At 25.8% G+C, this 20,122-nt stretch overlaps 3 protein-coding genes across 7 annotated transcripts; 1 reads left to right on the top strand and 2 right to left on the bottom strand.

Annotated features, from left to right (window-relative positions):
• Nucleotides 1-2,649: 2,649 nt before the first annotated feature.
• On the bottom strand, nucleotides 2,650-11,193 carry LOC114121804 (uncharacterized). 5 transcript variants are annotated; one of them, XM_050199788.1, is made up of 11 exons: nucleotides 8,564-8,796; nucleotides 7,982-8,334; nucleotides 7,214-7,485; nucleotides 6,989-7,136; nucleotides 5,234-5,365; nucleotides 5,016-5,162; nucleotides 4,576-4,926; nucleotides 4,421-4,518; nucleotides 4,058-4,137; nucleotides 3,802-3,934; nucleotides 2,650-2,886 (listed from the first exon to the last, which is right to left on the bottom strand). In XM_050199788.1, the coding sequence occupies exons 2-11, from the start codon at nucleotides 7,988-7,990 to the stop codon at nucleotides 2,784-2,786; spliced, it is 1,473 nt and encodes a 490-aa protein (XP_050055745.1). In that variant the 5' UTR covers nucleotides 7,991-8,334; nucleotides 8,564-8,796; the 3' UTR covers nucleotides 2,650-2,783. The 5 variants fall into 5 exon arrangements, with proteins under 5 accessions (XP_050055745.1, XP_050055747.1, XP_050055744.1 ...); XM_050199790.1 differs by having other exon boundaries at nucleotides 8,260-8,334; XM_050199787.1 differs by lacking the exons at nucleotides 7,982-8,334; nucleotides 8,564-8,796 and adding an exon at nucleotides 11,058-11,193.
• On the top strand, nucleotides 8,934-13,062 carry LOC114121787 (uncharacterized). The gene is made up of 3 exons (XM_027984245.2): nucleotides 8,934-9,096; nucleotides 11,944-12,096; nucleotides 12,169-13,062. The coding sequence occupies exons 1-3, from the start codon at nucleotides 9,083-9,085 to the stop codon at nucleotides 12,998-13,000; spliced, it is 999 nt and encodes a 332-aa protein (XP_027840046.2). The 5' UTR covers nucleotides 8,934-9,082; the 3' UTR covers nucleotides 13,001-13,062.
• Nucleotides 12,997-20,096, bottom strand: LOC114121785 (uncharacterized). The gene is made up of 13 exons (XM_027984243.2): nucleotides 19,884-20,096; nucleotides 19,672-19,794; nucleotides 19,368-19,531; nucleotides 17,944-18,141; nucleotides 17,400-17,518; nucleotides 16,942-17,132; nucleotides 15,127-15,337; nucleotides 14,585-14,838; nucleotides 14,194-14,448; nucleotides 13,988-14,132; nucleotides 13,776-13,927; nucleotides 13,547-13,714; nucleotides 12,997-13,457 (listed from the first exon to the last, which is right to left on the bottom strand). Exons 1-13 carry the CDS (start codon nucleotides 19,993-19,995, stop codon nucleotides 13,078-13,080), a joined length of 2,472 nt encoding a protein of 823 aa, XP_027840044.2. The 5' UTR covers nucleotides 19,996-20,096; the 3' UTR covers nucleotides 12,997-13,077.
• Between the last annotated feature and the right edge of the window lie 26 nt (nucleotides 20,097-20,122).

Raw genomic sequence — 20,122 nt, 5'->3', positions numbered from 1 at the left:
AGATTAATTTATTATTGCAAGGGCCGAGCCACACTAGTGATTTTGGCGCGCGATAAGCACACAACGACAACGGTGGAACTCGTGGAAGTGTGGAACCCGGTAAGGCGGTAACGCGCGTTTAAATGAAGAGCGATACTCGCGCGTTTTCAAAGCGCGTCAAAATCGCTCTAATGTATAACGAATAAAACTCGTTATTTTTATGTTTTTTTAATAAGAAAATATTTTAAATTTTATAATTAATAGCTGATCATTTTTTTGTGAATTTTATAAATATTTATTATCTGTTAATTATTAATATAATTGTAATATTGTATATAGGTAAAATATCTATTGAATATAGCATCGTAATATCATGCCATTAAAATGTACATAGAGTAATTGATTAAGTAGCCGCTCAATGAAAGTACTTGTCATGATTAAAGATAGTAATTGATGTAATTCCTATATCTAATAAGCTGACAATTTTCCCATTAATGTGCAAGATTAAATCAGAATCTAGAAAATGAAATATAATCAATTATTTATGAGGAAATCTTAAATTATATTGTTATATTATTATTTTATGAATAAAAACTATTATTTATTTTTTATATTATTTTTATTCAATTTGTTATTAATTATTATACTCAATAAGAAAAGGAAACAAGAACACTTAGGTAAGCATGATAAAAAACAAATGCACATGCCTTTGGTTAAAACAAGATGTTTTTCAATATATCTTGGTACATTTAACTTGAATCTACTTAATGTATGAAATGATACAGCTAAAATATAATCCTTGGTTTTATATTCCAAATTTGTGAACCAATTGTTCATCAAACTAATAGTCTTTATATTTTGCAATACCTGAATGAATAACATATCTATCTATTAAAACAAAAATATTTTTGTTAGTGTTTAGAACTGATTCTATTTAATATTTAATATTATAATTTAAAACCTATAGGTACCTTCCTTTTTTTTGGTGCTGAATGATGTTCTATCATTGTTGATTCAGCGCATGGTGTAAAAGAAAAATCATTAACAGAAGTGTCTGCTGTTTGACTAATAGTAAATGAATTTTCCTGAAGAATTGTATCAACAATATTTAAGTTAGGAGTTAAATAACATAAATTCAGTAATAATTATTATAGTACCTATATATTTATAATATATGTATTATGCATTATATAATAATAAATATAAATTTTAAAATACACCTACTTCCTGCATATGGTTATTTGAAGTTGAAAACAATGATAAGTCAATACAAGTTAATGATGGTATTGCTCCTTTCTTTAATTGCTTTCTTTTATAACATACCTGTAAATATTTTATTTTGACAAACATTCATATGTTTTTCAGGTATTAATAATTTGTTTATTAATTTATTTATTTTATTTACTGATTTTTTAAAATTGTTTTTAATATTCTCTGGACCTTATTAAGTACTTACCGTATAATTATTCAAACCAGAATTCCAACAGCTTATTATGTCGCTTTCATTAAAATGAGAAGCACATACGCGGTGGCTTTTTTTTAATTTCATGCCTAAAGCTTCCTCCCATTTAAACTTTTCCAACTCATCCTTTGGTACTCCAAAAGTGGTGTTTGCCACAGAATGTGGTGAACGTATACAACAAGACATTTTTTAGGGTTGTTATAATTTAAAGAATAAATCACAATTTTTTATATATTTTAAAACAAGATGTTATGTCAATGTGTAAATATCATATGATAAAAAACAGATTCCCGAATCCCAATCATGGCTACTAGCTTAAGAAATATGTAAATACTGTATATAATATACATATTAATAATAATAATAGTATAATTATACATATTTCTATTGTGGTCTTCCGCAATGCTATTTATGATCGCAGTCAAAACCATATAAATTAATTCTTGTGAATTTGTTAACCAATAGAGAGCGCTACCATGCAGTCAGATTTACTGTAAGCACTTTCGTGTCCGCATAATGCCTATACATTATCATACCTCGTCACGCAACCATACTATCTTTAATCGTGCCAATCGTGGTACTTGTACATCAATACTAATCAACCGAGAAAAAATTTAATATTTCAAAAATTACAATTTATAATAAATAATAATTAATAACAAGGGTAATTGTGTGGCAACGTTGCATTTAAACTTATGTGGAATCGTGTATTCCAAATGGAATTTGCAGTCGTGTATCGTGTATGTATATCACTTATCAGTGGCTCACATTTGAGGAATGGATGTTATAGCTGATGAAAACCACCATGACCGCCAAACATTGATAAATACCATAGACCTAAATTAACTGAAGATCTATTAAGATATTTATTAATTATTAAGATCTATGATAAAAACAAATTGAACTGCTGAGAAAATTAAAAGTTATAACTATTTATAACCTATAGGTACCTAAATATCAAAACTAAATTAAACTACTACATTATAAATATTAAATTATAATTATGTAGTAACTAGTAAAATTAAACTTAACTAAATTTCAAATAGAAAATAAAGTACTAAAAATTTGAGGAAAAATATATCTTTTGCCAAACCGCACCTAGGCTAGGCTAGTAGACTATAACTAGTATGGTAAACAGACGTTTCGCCCCCGTCAAAAAAATCAGTCCTCGGACGTTTCGTCCCGGTATAACTCCCAAAATAAAAATGTTATAAATTAAAAATAATATATATTATTGATTTTATTGTTAAAATTATATTACATATTTTTTTTACCTAATTTATGTCTATGTAAAAAAAAATACATTTAAATTAGAAATGATTAAGCCTTCGAAACTTTAAAATTATTCCAATAGTTCCATTCTTATTAATTTCTTGATTATTGCATCATAATCGATTTTTGATAAAACTTCATTTATCAGGTCATCCATAATTGACTCTGAAATACTTTAAAAGAAAAGTCATGAAATTAAATAAATAAATACAATACATTTTTTTTTCTGAGATAAATAGTTATAAGTATAGAAGTAAAAACACATCAAATAAAAGTTAAAATAGAATTTTAAAAAAGTTGTTAGAATAATGGTGGTTCTAAACCACCATTGTAAATACAAAAATTAAAATAAATGATCAGAGACGTTCCCAATAATTTTTTTGAGAGTATACTAAATCATCAAATACCAAAATATAAATATTTAATACAATAAAAATATTTTTCTAATGGGTTATAATAGTAAAGCCCGTAAAAAGCGTGTCATTAATATGGAAAACAGTTCAACAGATTTTTACTTATCTTCTTTATATTATATCTCGTCAATCTTTACAAATACTAAAAAGTAAAGAATATGACTCTTTCAGTCATAAACCCATAGATAATTAATGTAAATATGGGAAAATTACTTAGTTAAATTAATTTTGTTTTTTCCTTTGTCTATGATTTCAGTATATGCGGTATACTTATAATTTTGATATATTGTAAAAATATCTTAGAGTTAAAATTACAAATCTATTGAGACTTGAGAGCATACTCAGTACATCCATATTATTGAAAAAAAATCTTGAGAGTATATACGGCGTATATGTAGTATACCCTATGGAATAACCCTTTAAACTAACTTAGTTGTTAAGTCAACATTAAAAATGTCAAGTTATAAATATCTAGTACCTACGTTGATAATTAAATAATATATTTGGCTAAAAATTTAAATTTACGATAAAGAAAAATATTAATTTGACTCAATTAAAAAGAAGGTTTTGTTCTCGTGAATACATCAATTTTATAAATATTTTGGTAGACTTAGAATGTAAAGAAGATATCTTCCTTACATCATAAGTGTAATAGAAAATTATAAATATATTTACTTGAATAAGATATCAACATCATGTTTTTCTATTAATGATTGTTGTTGGAATTGTTTTTTGTATAAATAATTTTCCTTAGTTTGTTCTGGAGTTATGTTTAAAATCATATGTCCATTTTGAGAGAGCCTTAAATCTTAATAATATACAAATATTAGATTAATTTATTATTTAATTAAACATAGGATAATTAAAATGCTCTAGATTTAATTTAATTAAAATATTTCTTTATAAACTATAAATTAAACAAATTTAGTACTTTTAATAGGAAATGTTCTCCAGATGTTTTCTTGTACAATGTATAGGGCAACATTGCCGGTTGTTTTTAATTGATTTGACCTAAAATATTTATCTATTTAAATTATAACCACAATTAAGTATAAGCTAACAGAATTATAAATTATAATAAATAACACTTTTTTTAAAATAAATTCATTAATATTCTTGAACATGTATTCAAAATAAAAATAGTGATAATCAGAATAAAATATACCTAATTACAAAATAATGTAATTAATTTAACTAATATATTATATAATAAATTTAGATTCAATATGGTTAGTACTCAAAACATTAAAAATGTAAATCTGAGTACTTATATACATTACACACTTATACATACATTAATACTTTTGAAGTTATTGAAAATTTAATTGCTTCATTGGTATCAATGAATTTTTCATTCGGTGTCTGTTCAAAAAAAAAATTATAATTTGCTTCCTGAAATAAAATTGAAAGCTAAAAAATTATAATTATATACATTAAAATATATCTTACATTCAATTCTCTGAAGGGATATTCTTCAATTACAGTTTTGACATTGTCTAAATTATTTTTACTGTTCAAATTACTGTCTTTTTTTGATAAAACTTTATTTCTAGATAATTCAAATGATTTTTTTGACCATCCCTGAGCATAGTATGTTCCCAATTTTGGTTTATCTTGATTATACATACTTAATCGATTTGAATTGGCAGAAAACGATTGGGTTTTAGGTTTACTTAAAGCTTTATTAGAAAGCTCATCTAGTATATTACTATTATTATCACTATAATTGTCAATGTCTGTGTCTTTATACCCACATTCCTCCAACATATTCTCTAAATCTTTGCAATGTTGAACTAAATCCTAGAATCATAAAAATAAAATCATTTTAAATATATTTTTATCGATAATAGTAGTAATCATAAAAGCAATTTAACTAAAATGATACATACAAAACTTTCTTTCTTTTTTTTCTTAAATATTTCTCCATAAATATATTTTCCAGTAATTAATGATAAAGCTGATATAATTTGTAATAAATTTTTCATTTTATTTTGAATAGGGTTATAAATTCCAGCTTCCAAGGTCTTTGAACACATCTTAAAGTGGTATAAAACATTACATGATTATATACTAATATATTATTATAATTAAATTTATTTATAAATACCTTTATAGCACTAATTGCTAATTTATAGCATTTAATTAACTTAATTTGAAAATCTTTTCTCAATGTGACATTAGTTTTATTTTTTTTATTATACAGTTCTTCATGTTTTGATTCTTTTTTAATTTCAGAAAACTGAAAGAAAATGAAACAAAGATTTCTGTTATAAGATTAAGATTGACCTGTTACTCAAGAAGAAGAATACCAATACACAACCATTCATAGCGAGGCATTTATTACATAGATCAGCGGTTCTCAACCTTTTATATATAGAACTTTATAAAGGGAGATTGTCTTCGCATACTACCTATGAGCTTTCATAGGTTGAGAAGCACTGATATAGATAATCAACTTACTGTATGAACATAAATGTTTATGAAACAGTAATACAATATGAAAAATGAGAATTTAAATAGCTGCAAGAGATGGTAATCATGTCATTCATAAAAAAATATGGAGGTATTTTTTTTTTAAAGTAATTTTCCATTAAATTAGATTGTTGTCTGTCATCCAAAATTTGTTTAAATTAAGTTTTTTAATTCAAATGTTTTCATTAAAATCTTTGTTCCGAATTTCTGGTTATCATAGGCATCCTAAGAAAATAAGTTCAACATGAAAAAAACAAAATGCCGTTTAGTACTGCTCATTTTTAAAAAAATTTTCCCAATGTTTTATGAGACTTAATAGTATGTAAGAATTGATTATTTCTAAATAAAATTATTTTCAATAAAAATTACAAATAACAATTTTTTATTATAATTAGTTTGTTTGATATTGATTTTTTATAACTCCCTGGGGTGAGTGAAAACTTTATAGACCTACCACTCAAATTTATTATCACCCTGTCACACAAATTTAATAATTAAAAGTCTTTTTGAACACTGGAAATATAATTCAAAGCATATATTACTTCAGCAATGAATGTTTGATGGTATGCAAGTGTGGTATGAAACTAAACAATGTTTTATAGTTAGATTGCAAAATCGACCAGAAATAACATAAATACATATTATTAACCAATATTAGAGATGGTTATATATTTTTTTCTGGCCGCTGGAAAGCGTATGTTAATTTGCAACAACACAGATTTTAATATAAAAAAGTTAATCATAGATAAAGTTGCATGGACCCTAACTTAGTAGCCCACACAATAAATGTTGAGAGAATGAGGGGTTTAGCCAGTTGGGACAACAAAGCCATACAGGAACAAATAAACATTAACTTGTACATGATATAATTTATGTGATGATCAAAACTAATTAATTGGAATCCATTTAAAACAATTTTAAAAGGTGTAGCAAAATGTTGGTAATCAAAGAAAGACTAAACATTTTTATACATTTTTCAACATTATATTTTATCATATGAATTAATTATTTTATATTTATATGATGTATTTATTAGCTACAACAACCCAATACCAATATTTTAAATTATTTATTTCTATAGTAATTATTTTATCTTGGCCAGTATAAAAACATAGGTATCTACTAAAATAATAAATAAATAAATATTACCAACCTCTCCCCACTAAAGGTTCACTAATTTAAAATGTATCCAGGTACTGAATTAATTCCTCTTTTAAACTATTGTTATAATACATTAAGAAAAATACAGTAAGTAAATAGTTTACTTCATATATTTTTAATATTTTTTCTTAGTCAATCTAATTTTACTCTTTAATAGTTACATACTTAAGGAGTATAAAATACAAAAGTAATATATCAAAGTAATCTATCACAAATTTTAATTATTTACCAATGAGTTTAGATCAAATATATAATTATTTGTTTGCTGATCATATTCTTTTATTTTAATTCGTACTTTTTTAGCACTTTTTAAAACAGGTGGCAAAAGTGCATTTTTTAAAATATTAGAAAACTCCATAAATGTTTTAAACAAACGACTATAACAAAAACAAAATAAATATTGAAGTTAAAATTAATTAATATTAATATTAAGTATTATAATTTTAGTAAATACTTTCTAAGCCCATGTATATGATTAACATCATAAGGATCATGCAATGAGTATAAATTTACTGAATCATGTATGCTTGATTGACTATTTCTACATTTATTAAATGAGTGTTCACTTTGTTTAATGTCCGTGTTATTTTCAATAATGTTTGTTTTTTTGGAGTCTGTAGTTTTAATTGATTCCATATAAACATTCCAACGTCGATCATCTATTTGTTTTTGTCGACTACGATTGACTTTTTTGTAAGTTCTATTAAAATCTTCTTTGGAAATATGCTGAAATAATGACTCATTAATAATAATTCAAAATTTATATTGTGAAAATAATTAAGATTTGAAAACATTTAAATTTAGCCAATTCATAAATGTCAATGTACTTAATTTTAAAATTATATCATTCTACTGAAAACTGTTTTTTTAAATTTATAGATTTTATAATATTAGTAGATTTTAGATTTTTGAAGTGCATGCCAATATACAACAACATAGTAAGCTTATTGTCTGTAAAATATATTGATAATTTAGCAAAAATAATCCTTTGATAATCAATCATGCATCAACTGTTAAAAAATTATTTTGTTAAACTAAATAATAAAATACCCACTTTGAATTTGAAACATTCATCTTCCATATTATATTTTCAGGAATAATTTAATTATTATTTTAAACAAACATAGGTTGCACAATTTGGTAAGTGGTAAATAGATATTGTAAATAATTTAGATAGGTATTTAAAAATTAAAAAGATAATATATTTTTACAATAAAATTACTAGATTCATTTGTTGAGTAATAACAGAATATTCCAAATTTAATATATATTATGTGAAGACTTTAATTTTAAAAATCTCTTGCAATAAAAGTGTACATTTAATGAATTTGTATGAACCATTGATATTCATTTTCATCAATTGAATTTTTTTTTACTGTAAATTTTAGTTGGGTGAATTAATGTAAATTCTTAAATAATTTGTAAAATGTCTAATCCACTTGTTAAAATAGTTAAATAAACATTAAGGCCTATAGGCTATAACTGGCAATTAATTATTACTTTAACTGAAATGATGTTGTTGTCCGTGTCTCGTTTCCTTGGTAACAAGTAACAACAACACTTGACTGCAATAACCTAACAATTAAAGGAATTATTTAAAATTGTAATAATTTTTAACAATGCAATTGATATGCATCTAAGCAGGTGTCTGTGCAGTATAAACACAGAATAGATATAAATAGTAAATACTAGTAAAATACGATACTTTTTAATTTTTTTTTTTTTGTAAAATTTTAAAATGTAAATTACTATAGTCAATGCTTAATTCTATATTTCTATAGTTCTATACAGAGTCCAAACGTACATTTTTGCGCTATCATGGATAATAATTATACGTATTACAAATATTTATACTATCTCTATTGAGATAGACAAGATATACAATACAAAATTGTTACAAATTTCAAACTAATGATGAGTCTTGAGACTTGAAGTTATAATTGACTTATATAGACATTATTTACAACTCCATCGTATTTTCCTGTGTAAAAATAAAATGTTTTGCCCTTCGACAGTGGGATCAACGTAAAACGCTTACGCCGCGACGACTCATTTTTAGTGTTTTTACGGCCGAGTCCGTGCTCCAGTATACCTTATCTATTTCAGTGACTATCTCTCTAATCATTAAATCATTCATGATAAGGTATAAATTATAATCTTATATCTAAGGCCGTGTTATAAACATTACGATTTACGAGTAATGTGATTTAAAATAAATTTATTATTTTATAGTTAACAGTTAAAACTATTAAAACATTTTTTAGTTTAAATTATAAATAATCTTTTAAGTACAAAGGCTAACGGACAATTATTAAAAATTAAAATGAATCCATTAACGTAAGTACAACGTTTTTAAATGATTGTTTGACATTTATTTTCTTACTTAATATACCAGTTTTAAATTTTATTTCTTAATGTTAATATGTAGTTTATCCTACACAATAACTTGAATGTGTTATGAATATATTATCCATAGAAGTATAAAAAATAATATATTATCATTTATCAAGATTGGACAATTAATACCTAAACCAAAATTAAAACACTCTCAAGGGCCGTTCTTACTATGTCCGGTTAATATTCGGTTCTAGTCAGATTTATAATACTTCAATTATTTAATTTTAAAAATTTCAATTATAAATACCTATACTTATAACTATGAATTATTTTTGTTCTTGCTGTGCTGAATATTACGATTAAAACTAACCGTTATTGACAAAATCTTAACAACCAAAGAACTACTTACTGTATTACTGTACTATTTAGTTATCATGACAAATAATAATTTTAATAAATGATAATATAATAATGATTTAAATATAAAACATTTGATGTAATTGATAAAATTAATAATTCATACGAGGTAGAAAATGTCGTGGTATGTATTTGGAGTTTTGACAAAGGAATTATCTGTTTAAAGAGCTTGACATTATGTTAACTCAACTAAATAGCTATCAAATTTCTAACTAGATGTCTCCTAAGTTTTTTGTTTTGCCATTTAGCTGATACCCATAACCGTTAATATTCTGTATGTGAGCACCTGTTGTTGGATATACACAATTATATGACATGTAATTCACTGTTAGATGATTGAAACCAGCCTTTTCTAATTCTTCTGTTGTGTATCCATGCCAACAATCAGATTAGACAGTAGAACAATCCTAGTTTAGCTCCTAAACGATATTTTGGAATTTTTTTTTTCAAATTGTATGTTTTTGTATGCTTTATTAATTATTTAATGGTACTTTTAAAAAGTCGCTCAAACTTCCCTTAGAAGTTATGTTCAAAAAACTTCAAAATGTTCAATTTTTCAATAAATCGTATTTTTGTATTTAAAATACCGAAAATTTGTTTTTTCAATATTTCACCGTCTACCTATGTAAAATTATAAAAAAGCACATAATACACCAGGCGATGTTTTTAGTTCACTATGCTCACTCAGACAATTAAAATCGAAAATATCCCTTGACTTGTTAAGTAAATCCACCTTAAATAAGTCTATAATATATTATTATATTTATATTATACAAATTTATGTTATAGTTTATTCCATTATTACATCAACGATTTCAAATCAAAGTTTTTTTAACATAACTTCCAAAGGGAATTTGAGCAAATCTTTTTCAAAGTACCATTAAATAAAGTATACAAAAACACACAATTTTAAAAGAAAAAATTCCAAAAAATTGTTTGGGAGCTAAATTAGAATTATGCCTAGACGGTATTGCCTAACTTAATATGATTTTTGATTACATCCAATAGTGTAGATGTAGTCTTATTTTTGACTTTAATTAAAAAGCATTCTTTTGTCTCTCTAAATGTGCCTTTAAAAATCTATTTGTTAAGGTAAAATTAGTCCAGTATTGTTTTTATGCTTGACAAAAAAACTTGGTAAATTTAAAATAAAATTATGAGAATATTACATTCCATTTTTACGGTAAACCATACCTAATAAAGTATAAATATATGCAGTTGTGATAACTGAAAAGTATCTGTATTACTAATAATAATGTAAATAAACTGCATGTATAGGCTTGCCATTTGTCCAGGTTAATGAAAACCGAGTGAAAACAAGTAAAAATACATATGATTTAGGTGCAAAACTCTGCATGAAATATAATTTTAAAATACATTCTATACAAAACTATGATTTGACGAAATTACAAAAATGTGAACTTAAAATAAAATTGTTGTTATTTTAATAAGAATGATTTAAAATTAAACTTTGCATATTTCTTAAAGATTTAAAATAGCTTATTTTTTTATAATAATATATATTATATAAATATATAACTTACTTTTAAATCCATAAATGCTAACCTAATTTTATCTGTATATATAAATGTATACTGTATATTATTTATAATTATTTTTTTTAATAAATTTAATTCTTCCTGATCAAATTTAATTTTTATGTTACTACTTTTTATAGATTTTAATAAAAAATAAAAAATTATGATTTAATACTAATAATTTTTTTAATATTTTCATACTTATAATTATTATTAGGCCTGATCAGGGCCACTTTGGCATATAAAACTTAATATTGGTAATCCACGTGTGTGTAGATCATAAGTAATGCATAAAAGAAAAACCATATGTGCAGCTGTTAAAACAGTCTTAAATAATAAAACATTAGCAAATGGGTATTACTCGCTGTAAAGTAGGTGTTGAATGGGTTACTGTGATGGATATATTAAATTTGAATTCAATATTATATTATTATACACAAAAAATAATTCTGAGCTAAGATAGTCTATTACTTATTATATTTCATGTTATATTTTTGATAGTGTTATAAAATTGATTTATTTTACTTTAAGCTATACAGTAGGTTGAATTAACTTTTGTCAAAAACATTGCATTTGAGAATATCATTGTAGGTATGCAATTTTAAATTTCAAATATTATTAAAAGAAAGTTATTCTTTTGTACTCTCTTTGTCACAATGATCTAACTCATTTAAATGTAATTTTATTTTAAAAATGTCATACTTAATACACCATGACCGTGTTTATTTTTGAATTTTTGGTTATAAAATAACAAAAAAAAAAATGTTGTTTAAAAGTAAAAATATTTACTATTTGAAACTAAGTCGAGTATCAATATTATTGTATAATATTTATTGTATATATTTGTTTATAATGTATAATGTGTATTCATAAATTGTATTTTTTTTTTTAGTAATATGAGAAATGTGAAAAAACTCAGTGAACAAGAATTGCAACGACTGCCGAAAAGTTCATGGCACGATGAATATAAATCAAGTGCATGGATATTTGTTGGTGGATTACCTTATGACCTTTCTGAAGGCGATGTCATGTCTATATTTTCTCAGTAATAGCATTTTGTATAATTTATTAATCAAATAAAATTATTTAAAAATTAATAAATTGTTTTTAATTTTAGGTATGGAGAAATTACTAACCTAAATTTGGTACGGGATAAAGACACTGGCAAACAGAAAGGATTTTGTTTTGTATGCTATGAAGACCAAAGAAGTACAATATTAGCAGTAGATAACTTTAATGGTACACGGGTACTAGGTCGAATATTACGTGTTGATCATGTTAAAGATTACAAACCACCAAAAAACTCAGAACCCACTAACAAAATTAAAACTGAAAAATTTGAGAATGATGATGTTCAGATTAAAACTGAATTTAAAACAGAAATTAAAGAGGAAATTTTATCACCACAGTTTCAAAGAACAATTCGCACTCCAGAAATCAAACAAGAAGTTTGTACTCCAGAAATAAAACGAGAAGTTTGTACTCCAGAAATAATTAGAAGTCCTGATTATAAAAGTAATAGAGCAATTCAAAAATCTAAAGATAAAAAACGGCACCACAGGGATAAATCTAAAGAAAAAGATAATATGCGCTTTAAATCTCAAAGAGAAGGGTCAAGAGAAAAGTATAAAAAAAGACATGACAAAAGTGAACAAGATTCTAGGAAAGAGAAAAGTTATAAACATTCCAGACACAGTCAAAGTCAAGAGAAGGATTCTAGGAGAGAGAAAAGTTATAAACATTCTAAACATAGTCAAGAAAAGGATGTTAGTGTAAGTTCTAAAACTAAATCATCTAAAGACTACAGTAGTAGAGATAAATCAAGAGAAAGAGATAGAATGAAGATAAAAGACAGAAGAGAATATAATAACAAGGATTATGATGACAACTATAAAAGAAATAGTAATCAAAAAGATGACAGGAATTATAAAAAACAAAAAAAGTATTAAAATTCTATGTAAATATAATGTGAGTTTTTATCAAAATCAATACTTTTTTTATTTGACAACTATTCATCTATTATTATTTAATTTTCTTCACTTTTTCCAAAATTATTAGTTTCTTCCATTGTGGTTTGAATTATTAATGATTTTCTATTCATCTGTGGAGTTGACATACAACTTTCTTCCTTTTTTAAAATAGGTTTGTTCACATTAGCTTTCTTATGTAAGTAATTAAGTTCAAGAGTAGACTTCAATAAATCAACTTTAGGGAGTTGCAACGATGCACTTCGAAGATCGCTTTGGGATTTAGTTGCTGGCAGTAGTTCTTTATCTAATGATGCTAAAGATCCACGATGATTAAATTTAATCATCAAGCTTAAACGTCTAGCCTCAGCTTCTAAATCAGATAAATCTTCTTTATTGTTTTCTTCGACTCCTTTAAGAGATTCTACTTCTGATGGTTCTAAATTGAAAAAAAAAATAATAATAATTTTAGTTATATACTAATACTCATGCCATATTATACTATTCATTTCAGTTGATAAAATTTACCAGATTTCTCAGTATTAGTTTTATCTTCAAACTTGTATAGCCACATACAATGTAATAGACCATATATAGTTCCACTTAAAATTCCAAGTAAGCCCATTAATCTAAAAGATTGTCTTGTTCCATAGGATCCAATTAAAAGTCCTCCAATAAAACTTCCACTTCCACGACCTTAAACATATTTAGATATTTTCAGTTTAAATAAGTATTGTAACAATTAAAGTATTTTTACCAAGACTGAAGTGGGACATTCCAATAACACCTATAAGTGTTGCTAGAAGATTTTTAGGTGCAAGTAAAGCACAATATGTTGCAGCAGCAACCCACATTAAATGGACTGCCAAAGATTCAATTGCTTCGAATGGAAATACCCACCATGGATCTCTGTGATAAGAATATCAGATTATAAAATAAGTATTTTATAAATATTTAATGTGACCTTACTCAATAAATGAATAACCCATTAATCTAGCTGCATGTGAAAAGAAAGCTATAACAATGATATTGACATGTCCAATTTTTTTTGATATTTTTTCTGCACCATACAAAAATGGAATACTACTAATTGTTGCCACTGACACTGTGATTCCTATAAATTCTGTTTTATTATTTCAACTCATTATTTTATTTATTTTTTATATAAAACTTACCTAATAAATAATTAGAAGCACCCAATTCTTTAAGGTACAAAAATAAATACGACTCTATAAATCCCCAACAATTTCCAAGCATGAACAAAAAAAAAATAAACGCTGTTACATGTGGCAATTTTAAAAGTCTTAGCATGTCTTTTAAGATGTGATCTGCAGGCATTTTAATGCCTACCGGCATCATAAGTAATGTTACCATTGACAAAACAAGGAGTATATCATAGGTGTAGAATGCAGATGAATAATCCGTGTAACCTAATATTTTACAACATTCATCACATTTATTATGTTAATTTATAATTTAAATTTAAGAAGTCATTAATATTTAAAGTGATTAACAACATTAATATTTTTCTTTCATAATAAACCTATATCATATGATTTGTTGTACCTTTTTTTAAACTCATAGAATCAATTAGCCAACCAGTGAGAGGAGAGAACAATGCCATGCCCACGGTTGAAAATAATCTTTCTCTTCCAAACTGCCCACCATACCTTTGTATAAGGCTTAAAGCAATAGGATCCATTACTGTAACTGATGCGGCTAACATAGTGGTACCTATAAACCGCAGGCCGAAATAAATCCAAAACACTTTCTCGTTTGAGGGTTTGTACTCTGGTGGACATCGTTCAGGTCCACCTGTCCTATATTAAAAAATATATTCATTATTTTAGGTTCAGATAATGGAAACAAGGAACCAAAATATTGGATGTGACAAATAATAGTTGTATAATCTGAGGTCTTTTACTAGGTACCAGACTACTAGTATACTTTTTGTACATTAAATCAAAATATTTTAAAGTCGGTATGTATGTGGGCTACATAAACAATACACCTTTTAAACAAACTTATTTACGTAAGTAAATTTATACATGTGTATACATTTGGAAATTTGGAATAATATTACTAATTAGTAATTACTGTATACCTACCTGAAAATACATTTTTGAAGCATACAATCCGCAGCGAGCTCTTTTAGTTTGTTATACGTTAAATTTGTAGCTAACACCCTACCACCACATCGTAAATCATGATCTAGAAGTGCTGAAAAGTTCACTCCAGATGATACCAACATATCTGACGAAAAATGTTGACGAAAATCTGTAACTTGCTCGTCTTGATCGAGTTCTGGGAGCTCCATTCCTATTGTACATAATTTATGACACATGTTATACGTCATAGGCTCATAACTTTATAAGTTATAGGCATGTAATTGAACTAGAAACATATTATTTAGTACGTCCTTACTCATCGATTCATCAACGCAAGAATGAAAACGTGATATAGGTATAGGTAATAAATAATAATATCTTTATTTAGCATCTACTTAAAAATTAAAATATAATAATTAGCTGTAAGGTGGTGGGAGTGTACACCTGCCTCTAAACGTCTCAGATATTCCTAACCGTCTGCCGAATTATTTGCCATAGGTCTGTTAACTGTTTGTATAATCTAATAAACAGCTAGTGGTAGTCATATTGATGGCGACTTTACTGTGCAAGGCGGATTTTTGAGTCTCGTATTATAATTTAGTACCTATTCTATATAGTTGATTCATATCCTTATCCATGGACATCAAGTATCGACTTTTCTGAGAAGAGATGTATAACAAATGACAATACTATAGTGATCCACGTACCAAGTAAACGTGTATGGATGTGTACAGTAACTTTTGATATACCTAATAAATTAGACACAACATTTTAAGTGTCTTTTATCGAAATGATACAATATTAACATAGAAATTCGTGATAATTCTTTCTTTAACGCTAGTAAATCACGTTTAAAAAGCCGCTATCTGGGGTGGTTCTATTATAATATATATAGGAGAAACCCCATTGCTCTTGGTCATAATTAATATCCTTTCTGGTCAAGCGATAAGCACCGTTGTATTCCACGGTTTATGGGCATACGCGTCGCGCGATTATCCTACAATGTTATGCCGCTTGGATGAAGTACGTTCCATTACAAAATTCTTTAAAGACCATAATATTATATGCAGGCGTGAAACTGCGTAGTTTTTTGTACTTGACGCGTTGCGTTATCCGTTATCTCTATACAAAATAGTAATTTTACAGTTACCATACACCAACCTATAATGTCGTATTGGTTGTGATTAATATTTTACGTTTAATTACTATAGTACATACAAAGTACATTACAGGGTAGACATTATATCAGGACTAACCCATAGGCCATAACTATGAATAATATTGTACTTTTCTCCCCCTTGTTATGCACTAGAATGTGTAAGTCTACGTCAAAGACTCTTGCAATAAATGCAATAAATGTACAGTAATATTATTTTTATTATATTTACCGAATGTTATAATTTAAGATTTTTATTATTTTACCAAGGTATAGCTCTCAAAATGGAGTGATCTATCCATCATCCTCATAAAATAGTATTCAATTGGTCAGATGTATAAACACTATAAACTAGAAGTTATTGGTTAGCATAATGAAGAGATCTCTTCTAAAAATCTTATGTGTCTTGCAGATGAATTATAGTATTAATATAAGTAATAGGTACCTTTACCTACTTATTATATATTTAAAAATTATAATTCATTATAAAGCGAAGCCCCCGCTCTGTTCTAACACTGTATTCTTAGAAATTTAACCCTTAAAATGTAGTTCAACTTACGTCACTGAAGTACACACCGAAGAAGTCGAAGAATATTTTACATATAATACATTGCAATCTTAATATTGCTGATAGTATATAGGAATCTTATCGTACCTACCTAATGTTTCAGTCGGATTCATAAGACCTGGGTGCATGTCCAACACCACAAACACAGTGGCTTCTTTTTTGCTAGACGTATCGTTGATGTTGTTTAATCCAGCACCAATATTAGCGATTTCTTTTACAGTTTCATTATTCAATAAAACTCCCATTCTTACTTTGTTTTTCTTTGGTTCGGGTTTTTTTACACTGTAAAATGTCAATTAACGAATACAATAAATATCATTACCTACTGATTTTTTTTTTATCTATTTCTATTTTACAATTTATGCAAACTTATACTATTACACTATGTAACGCGGCTACCTACGCCTTAATTTATACTTTACTTTATAATTTTCATTTTGGTTTGCTATTATAATAATATTAGATAGGTACCTATTTATTAATTTAGGTTCTTACTTTATCAGTTCTTAACAATTTTATAAGTTTATCGTTCATGGTTACAATACTCACATTTGTTTAGTCGCATTTTTAGCTTGTTTAGTTTTTTCGTAAATGAAATATAAATCTGGGTCGTCTATTCCTGGTTGGTGATTGTTAACGGGTGGTACAATACAATTGGGTAGCTGTTGCTGAAAAGTGAAAAACACAAACTATACAAATTGATCTACCTATTCATAATAAATTATTTCCATCATGCGAGTAAATGTAGAGTAGAAGAGATTTTCGATTAAAATAAATATAATATAGGTAAAAATCTTTTTAGATGTAAGACGTCAGTTTATTACATATATCAATGTAATATACCTATCTACCGTAGTCTGTAAGTCTGTTCGCTATACCTATTCCCCTATTCATCGGGATAGGTTATAGCCTATATAGGTAGCTAGGTACATTTATTTTTAAAGTAATCTATTAACTAAGAATAAAAATCTCTAATAGTTCCTAAATAAACATTAATATGTAAATGTACATAACTACCATATTACCACCACAAACATCAAACGGTTAATTATGTTAAATTTATTTTATTATAGATATGGGTATATTTCAATACTTGTTGAGGATTTGTTAGTCCAGTGATAAAAGTCGGTGGTCTAACAGCAATACTTTGTTCAATTTTTGTATTCCCTTTATTTTCATCGCGCGGTACAGTGTAATCTCTCAACAAGCAATGATCATCACATTCATCTAAAACTAAATTGATTTCTTCAGCTTCTGGACATTCTCTGCTTGGACAAGGACTCCACCAAACCTGATACAGCATTAATTGTTTATCAAAATAAGAAAATGCCTTTAAGCTCTTATTTTGTATAGTTATTGTGCAATAAAAAATACATGTATATTAGTAATATACTGCTCTCCTAAAGAAGAATGCCTTAAGTTTTCTACGTATCATTTTGAGTAAAATGAATTTTTATTGGCCCATAATACTCCGACCTTCATAAACATAATAATAAATGTTTTATTATAAAATATATATATACATCTTAATTTTTTAAGTATTTATATGATATAAATTATAAATTATAATTAATGAATTCAATAGAATAATAGGCAATAGGTATTATATTAGTTTTTGCATAAATTTTTTTTTACTTTTTCTTATATAAAGTAACAATTATTTACAACTTTTTACTAAGAAAAAATAACTTTTCTTATAATAATATATAGGAACCTACCTTAAATTCAGTTATGTAGGTACATAATAAACTATGATAAAAACCCAAATATAATTATTAGACAGTTCTTATATCCAGTACTTTTTTACGAAAATTTAATAATAAAATATGGTTAAATGAGAACGAGATTTTCAAACTAAAATTCCATAAGTAAATAATAAATATGGATTATCAAGAAATTCTAACAAAAAAATGCGGTATTTTAAATTTAAAATACCTACAATCTGCCTACGAAATCTTTTTTGCTATTTTTTACCGAATTATATATATATATTATAATAATTATTTGATTACCGAATTGCGACTAAATTAGGTATGTAGGTATGTTGGTATATAATATAATATATTCATAATTATTAATTACGCCATTTCTGCGATATTATTTTTTTAATTTATTATAAGCATGATTTTTCTGATATAATATATTATTATACCTACTATTATTATTTATTGATATATAATTACGAAGAACATATGAAACTACAATACATAAATATTAGGTTTATATTAAACGTTGCTGTCGGTGAGCATTATATCATTAGATATATTTTTTTAAATTTATTGCATTCTTTTTTAGCAGCACAGTGATTAATATCTGACAGTGGGTATCTAAGTAATATATTCTACACAATGTTTTATTTTGTCTAATGAATTTTAGTCTTTTAGATTTAATTTAGAAAAATTATAACTTGTAATTATTGAACATAATGTCAATAATGTAATGAAATATTATTTTTTTAAGCACAATATCTATAATTTTATTTTATTTCTAAATTTAAAAGATTTAATTATTAATTACATCAACTTTTCCAGATTCTGGATGTCTCATGACATATGCTGATGGTATTGCTCCAGGTGTTTCCATTTGAGGTATTAATATCAAAGAATGATGAAATATAGCATTTAATGCCAGTGATATAAATAAAACTGGTTTATAATGACCAAATTTATCTACCAGAAATCCTAAATTCATGTTTTATAAAATACAATTATTCAAGTTCTATAATTCAACTTTAAAATTTACAATTTATTCTATAATATATCTATATACTCGTACTCGTTTATATAAAAAAAAAATACTTGGAATATAAATAGGTAGGTACCTGAAACTGGTGGAGCTAAAAATGTGGTTAATGGTAATGCCAAATAAACAATAGCTATTTCTTCTACAGACAAACCAATGCTTTGCATGTGAATAGTTAAGTATGGAATTAATGACGAAGTTGCTAAAAAGTAAATATTTCATATAAAAAAATCACTACAAAAGTTAAATATATATATTATTAATATTATATTTAACTAGTTCTAAACTTACCTCCATACATCAGAAATAAAGTAATTTTTAACATAATAAGATTATAATTAATATTACACTTTTTACAAAATCTCTGTATTGGACCATCTTCAGTTTCTTTTTTCTCAGACATTTTTTTGAATCTGAAGACTTTCTTGTAGTGAGATGTACTAATGTTTTGGAAATAAGGATGGATGATTTTTGAGGAAAAACATGGATGTGTTTTAAAAAAACTTATCTCTTATGATTTAATATTTTAT

The sequence above is a fragment of the Aphis gossypii genome, chromosome 2 (genome assembly GCF_020184175.1).
Source record: "Aphis gossypii isolate Hap1 chromosome 2, ASM2018417v2, whole genome shotgun sequence".
NCBI lineage: Eukaryota > Metazoa > Arthropoda > Insecta > Hemiptera > Aphididae > Aphis > Aphis gossypii.
This window is presented reverse-complemented; position numbering and strand designations above follow the sequence as displayed.

Coding starts and splice junctions, on each gene's coding strand:
- LOC114121785 (XM_027984243.2), bottom strand. CDS start 19,995: ATGTCTGAGAAAAAAGAAACTGAAGATGGTCCAATACAGAGATTTTGT. Junction 19,795..19,883: donor TTTATTTCTGATGTATGGAG/GTAAGTTTAGAA, acceptor TTTACTTTTTAG/CAACTTCGTCATTAATTCCA. Junction 14,839..15,126: donor CTTCAAAAATGTATTTTCAG/GTAGGTATACAG, acceptor TTTTTAATATAG/GACAGGTGGACCTGAACGAT.
- LOC114121804 (XM_027984277.2), bottom strand. CDS start 7,840: ATGGAAGATGAATGTTTCAAATTCAAA. Junction 7,486..7,813: donor ATGAATGTTTCAAATTCAAA/GTGGGTATTTTA, acceptor TCATTATTTCAG/CATATTTCCAAAGAAGATTT. Junction 2,887..3,801: donor GATGTTGATATCTTATTCAA/GTAAATATATTT, acceptor TTTCTTTTAAAG/TATTTCAGAGTCAATTATGG.
- LOC114121787 (XM_027984245.2), top strand. Junction 12,097..12,168: donor GTCATGTCTATATTTTCTCA/GTAATAGCATTT, acceptor TTTTAATTTTAG/GTATGGAGAAATTACTAACC.